General features: G+C 35.3%; 1 protein-coding gene across 1 annotated transcript; it reads left to right on the plus strand.

Annotated features, from left to right (window-relative positions):
* Positions 1-782: 782 nt before the first annotated feature.
* On the plus strand, positions 783-5,946 carry LOC107008833 (peptide methionine sulfoxide reductase A5). Its single transcript, XM_015208024.2, has 4 exons — positions 783-1,250; positions 2,523-2,635; positions 2,730-2,874; positions 5,264-5,946. The coding sequence occupies exons 1-4, from the start codon at positions 948-950 to the stop codon at positions 5,459-5,461; spliced, it is 759 nt and encodes a 252-aa protein (XP_015063510.1). The 5' UTR covers positions 783-947; the 3' UTR covers positions 5,462-5,946.
* The last annotated feature ends 559 nt before the right edge of the window (positions 5,947-6,505 follow it).

Genomic DNA, 6,505 nt, shown 5'->3' on the forward strand with positions numbered 1-6,505 from the left:
TCGCCTCTCTCGCTTTTTATACAAACACAAATGAATAAAATGCTCTTGTGTTTGTATAAAGCGAGAGAAAATTGTATAAATATATATATTTCCGTTCCCCTCTCTCCCCTCTACCAGATCTCGCTCGCCACTCTCCCTGACTTCGCTCGCCACCCTCGCCTCTCTTGCTTATACAAACAGAAACGAAGTGTATAAATTGTGTTTCTTTTAGTATAAAGCGAGAGAAAATTGTATATACGCATGCAAATACATATATTTTCGTCCTATATTACATTTATAATTATACAATAAAAATACTCCCTACCCACTTTCTTTTGTCTTTCTCTCTTTCTCGTTTTATACATCTTCAAATTGTATATAATTTTTCTCTCTCGTTTTATACAATTCGCTTCAATTATATATATATAACAAATGATACATATATATATATTTGCTATGGAGTGCAATTATGCAAACTTTGCTATAACATACAAATATGAATTTTGTATTTGCTATGTATGAAAGTTGCGCTAATAAAATTTTAAAACTAGCATAAATTAAACCTCAAAAATTGCATCAAACTTCAGAATATAAATTAAATGACAAAACTTGTAAAATCTAAAAATTTCATCTTCACATATGAGTTCAAATTAAACTATTTTTCTTTTCGAAACTTTTATTAAATAGAATAATTAGTGTTTGTGAAATATTTTAAGAAAAACATAAAAGTAAACATTTTTGACAAATTAAATGAACTAAAATTATATAAAAATATATCTAAGAGGTTATTCTTACGTGCCCAAATATAAGGGACCATTTTCTATCTAAACAGAGAGAGAAAATCGGAATTGAGAAATTATCGGACAAGCGGAGCTGGCAATTCCAGCGAGAGCGACTGAAACTATTCCGCCTCGAAAATTTTTGCCGGAAAGTGGGTGTAATCGGCCGGCTTCCCTGCATGTGTACAGATGAAAGTCGCTAAGAGCAACTACTTCTTTTCACATTTTTGCTTTCATTTTCTTTTCACGATCATTCTGCTGGCATTGAATCCAGTTCTGAGCATCCGATTCCCAGATCGGATCCAGGAGGTTCCACAGGATGCCTCTAATCAGCCACTACAAACTGCAGTTTTTGCTCTCGGAAGCTTCTGGAGATCGGAAGCGTCATTTGGCTGCTTAAACGGCATCGTAAGAACCACCGTCGGTTATTCTGGTGGTTCAAAAGCCAATCCTGAGTACAGAAATTTGGGCGACCACGCTGAAGCTGTACAGGTATTTGTTTGATCTCCTTCCTTATGTTGACTAAGAACTGAAATTGATTGCATCATCACACTTGTGCCTTAATCGCCTGTAATTGAAATCACTCTAATGTAATGTGTTCGCCAGCTTTTATTTTAAAAGCCTTTGCTGCGATCTGTTCGAACATTTTTAGCTATGTTGACTCCATTGCGAGAAGAAAAATTGACAGTTACAATTAGATTTTCGGGTAGACCCAACCAGTTCCTTGTATCTTCGTTATGTACATAAATACTAGTAGTAGTTAATTTTCGGTAGAAAAAAGTATTGTGGAAGCATCTCTAGTTATAAAGTGGAATATGGAAGTTATTGTGTATGATTACCAACGACTATCTTTGAAGAAAGACTAGGTTATAGGGAGTATGAACTTTTTGTGGTTATAAAATAAACTAGAGTATGCCAAATCCAGGAGCAAGTTTGATCAAAATTCAGTCGCAATGATGTATATGAGGGACAAATTGCTAACAGCTTGGATTGCACTTCCTCTGAGATGATAGGAGTGACATTAGCTGAGGTGGGAAATGAGCAAACATTTCTCTTATCAGTGGTTATCTAATCCAAACAATATGATAGAAGAGTCAGCTAAGACATATCTTACTCATTTTATTGTTTAGCTGAGTTAACATAAGCTGAAGTGCTAAACCTAATTAATATCTCGATGACTGGTTAGTCCCATTCTAATTTGTAGTTGCAGACCTTTTTGTCTTTGTCTTGTATAATTGCAATGTATATGGAAGGGTTACAGTAACATGCTAGCATATTTTACACATGCCACTTACCAAATAGAATGAACATGAAGGTATAGCTTTAAATGCTTTTCCAAGTGCTTAAATTGAAATTCCCGTGTTTCTGTCCATGTCATTGCGTGTACTAGATATGATAACGTGTTGTGCCTTTTTGGAGGATTTTTTCTTATAGCTTTTACTTGCTGCTACGTATACTTTTGAACTCTAATTCTTTGAGTTTTGCGGATAGTGGTTGATGTAATTTTGTTTTATAGTTTCCATTTGGTTGACATTCTAGTCTTGCCTGAAACTGTTTTAGGTTCTGAGTGAGCTTTCCTGTCCCTTTTTTGGAGTGATTAAATGTTTATCTGTGGTTTGTTCCTGATTGCTTCAAGTAAAATGGATTATAGGTTGAGTGGCATTTTTAAATTTTCTTATCTTGATATTTACATTTAAAAAATTTGAATGTTTTCATTTATCTCCTATTCAACTTGTTCAATGTACTAAATTTAGTTTCTTTTAGGTCGAGTATGACCCCCGAGTACTTGGTTTCAGACAACTATTGGAGGTCTTCTGGGCTAGCCATGATTCCAGGCAAGTCTTTGGGCAAGGTCCTGATGTGGGTAACCAGTACAGGTAGGATCCTTGACTTCAACCCGGGTTCCTTTTTTTTTTCTTGAGATTGAAGACAAACATATGAAGAACAATGTTACAAATCTGCCTAGTGTAGGTCGATTATTTTCACAAGCGGCACTGAGGAATCCAGATTGGCTGCTGTTAGCAAAGAAAGAGAACAATCAAAGTCAAAGAGCAGCATTGTTACCACTCAAATTCAACAGCTTGAAGCTTTTTATCCTGCAGAGCCTGAACATCAGGTCTAGTATCCATAACTACATTATGCTGATACTAATCATAATTTCAAAGGGGTTTAGTACTGAGTGTTTGTTGCACTTCCATTCCTAGTCAAAAAAAGGGTTTAGTACTGAAGTTTCCTGCCATTGTTGATTCTTACCTCCATAAAATTCATAGAGTTATTCATGGTGGGGATTCAGGAGATTCCATTGATGCAATGCCTCTCTTGACAGTTCAGATGCGAAGGGGAAGAATAGAATGGGTTTAATCTGGAGTGACATGTACACATATATTTGCTCAAGTGTAACTGAAAAATCCTTGTGTCAGCTGGCACATGGTCTGGAATTGGGTGGAAAATGGGCCCATCTGTTTACCTCTCTCCACTTAAGTATAAAACTTGTGCGCAATAAGGTTCTCACTCGTGACGTCTACCTAAACCACACATCACAAGCTGACTCACGGCTAGACCAGAACCCTGGTACTGTTATTTTTGGAGTTTATAAGGATTGTATAGTGCCTTAAGGAAGAATTATATGAGGTAAGCAGGAAACAGAAACATTTGAGTGGGATCTTAATCTACCTGATTTGCAGAAAGGAGTGGAGTCCAAAGCATAGAAAAATGTACTTGATGACTTCACAGAATTCATATCCAACCAAATGTTACCAGTTTGCCCTATCCTCAGCGAACTTTATGTGGAAGAATAGAAGGATACATCCCAAATAGACAGGATAGTATATCTAGTGATAGGAGGGGAATTTTCAAAACCTTACTAAGTGCTTTTGGGGGGCCTTTTACCCCTTGACCCGATTGAGAAAGGATTAGCTTTGATAAGAATATTTCTTGTATTCCTATATATTCTATTTTATTCTTCTCCATTCCATCCGACAAATCTAAGAAAGTTGAGAATATATGAGGTACTTCCTTTGAAATGGAACGGTTAAAAATGTACATCTGGTCTGCTAGCAATATGTGCACAATGCCAATCAGAGATAGGGGTTTGGACATTGGGAGAGTAGCTATTTTCATTTGGATGAATTCTTGAGCTTTCTTGGATAAATTAACATAGAGATTTGTTTTCCAGATAACGTCAAAACATCATCAGTTATGAGTGTGTAAAAGAGATTATGTAGATAAGCTTTATCCATTCATAGGGTTCTTTCAAAAATTGGAATCATAAAATTCATATATTGTTCTGGCTGGAGTCTCATTGACGACTCTTCCTTAAACCATGGAATTTCTCTTTTTATCCGTTTCCAATGTGTACAATGGTCATGACTGCAGTTTCTTTGGAAACATCCAACGAAAAATGTGAATGAAGTAAGAAGATCCATTAATAAGGCATCAAGAAGATGCAATACATGCAAAAGAGATGTAGTAGTTAGCTCACTACATGAGTGAACTATGCCAAGACCATGGATATAACAAAGTCAAAAAAAATAACAATAATACTTACAGGGGTTAGGGTGCTCTAGTTAGAAGAGCTAACTAAACATCTAGGGAAATGAAAGCTTATTTATAATAGGATACTTGTGTATTTAACCCTATCTTGGTGTATCTTAATAAAGTATTTGATTTATTACAGATAAATAGTTCAAGGAAAATTTATAGGGACTTACACCATATTGGCCTTTTCCCTGTTCTCATGTTATTTTGATCCTTTGTTCTAACCACCAAGGAATTTGGTGTCCGGATTGCTTTAAAAGTTGGGAACAATAAATCTAAGCAGGCTAGATGATGTGGTAGATAGACAACATTTATTGCAATTTTTCTTTCATGTGAAAACAAAGCAAATAGGAAACGTGTTTGTCTATTTAGGGGAAATCTTTTTGTGAGGAACTGCCAAGATGTAACTCTCAGGAAGAGTTGCTCTAGGACTACAGGAGAACCAAAAAGGAAAAAAATTGTAGGTTATTTTTTTTATGAGGTATAAAGTAGAAACAACATACCACGAGTGGAGTCTGGACTTTTTTGATAAGGTAAATAGTTTTATTGATGATGGGAAATCTCCCGTACAAGTTACCAAATGGTAGAGAATCTACATCAAACTATGATTCTTTACAGATGATGCCCACTCTGACCATTTGGTTTCGCAGTTTGTTACAATACTTAGATTCTTAGTCACTTGGAAAAGAAAGACTTTTTGTTGCCAAATGTTTATTTCTTTAATTATTTTTTAGGAGTAAAATCAGGAAAGGAGAAAGATTATTTGATTTATTTCTCTGAAAAAGAAGACCCAGAACTTCCCCAGAAACAGAGCCACCTAGATTTTGTGGTTTATCATTTATTGATTCGTGAATAATGTGGACTCTTTTTCTTTCCTCATGTTTATAAATTCTTCTTTTTAATTCGACTGTCATTGCTCCAATGATACTTGAAGCACATGTTGACAATCGCTACTGTCCATTTTTCAGAAATTTGAGCTCAAGCGGAATCCCTTCCTACTTCAATTGATGGGAAACTTGCCTGAGGAGGAGCTTGAGAGATCAACACTGGCTACAAAACTAAATGGCTATGCAGCAGAGCTTTGTCCATCGAGAATCCAAAAGCGGATTGATGCAAAGATCAATGATATTATCAAGAAAGGTTGGCCCATTCTCAAAGAAGTTTAGGTATACATCTCAAGGTTATATGAGATCGTGCAGACCTTTGTTAATGTGTAGAAACTGCGAGTTTCGTTTGCTTAACTAATGTCTTGCAGATGACAGAATACCTTCATGCGAATTTATCCTACATTATAGATTCTGAAGTCTGAATAGCGAGCAGAGACCTTTTTACAGAGATCAACCAAAATTTGTTTGTACAATCAGAATAGGTTGATTGGACTAGACTTAGCTGCTGCAGCTGGTGGAATATTCCGCTTACCTTTTTTTTGCAGGGATTAATCAAAATTTTTTGTACTATCTTAATGTTCTGTATAGGTAATAGGCTGATTGCACCAAAACTGAACATTATTGTGATGTAAGGCTGTGGGACCTTAAAATCATGTTGTTGTAGCACTTTATAATTCTATGTATGCTTGGCTACCCCTTTTTCATGTTGTAGTAGTTGCAATTTGCAAATACTATTTAGCTGATTGGATTTTTCTTTTTATAAATTTGGCCACTTCTCGGAGGGTTTAAGAATTTAACAGATGTTAAAGGTTCTTTTTACCTGTCTTAAACTGCTGGCTAGTGACATGTTATAGAAGTTAGATTTGATTGTCTGTAGATGAACAGAACCAGTTATTCTAGTAGAAAAGTTGAATCAATTCTGTCATGCCGATCTGCTTATTCTCTGTGTTTACTTCTTTTATGTGACAACTAGAAAGGAAAATGAGGGAATTTATAAATGCTTCTATTTATTCAGTTTTTATGAAGTAGCAATTCTGTCAAAACCTGTTACAAATCCTAGCTTAGGATCTGTCAAATCTTTAACGTCCCAATGTGTGGATGTTAGGTCTTATGAGAATGCTTTTTGCTGGATAAGACGAATTCAAAACTTCAATTTATGAATTTTCAATAATTTCAAATAAAAATAAAAAATAACATATACCTAGGGGAAACAAACCTCTATAGTCTTTACAAAAAGGCAAGTCAAGTTTAAGTGAGTTCCTTCCCTATAACCGGATCAATTGATTAGTTTGTAAGTAGATTCTCAATAAATATATATATATA

Source organism: Solanum pennellii, chromosome 2 (assembly GCF_001406875.1).
Source record: "Solanum pennellii chromosome 2, SPENNV200".
NCBI classification, from domain to species: Eukaryota; Viridiplantae; Streptophyta; class Magnoliopsida; order Solanales; family Solanaceae; genus Solanum; species Solanum pennellii.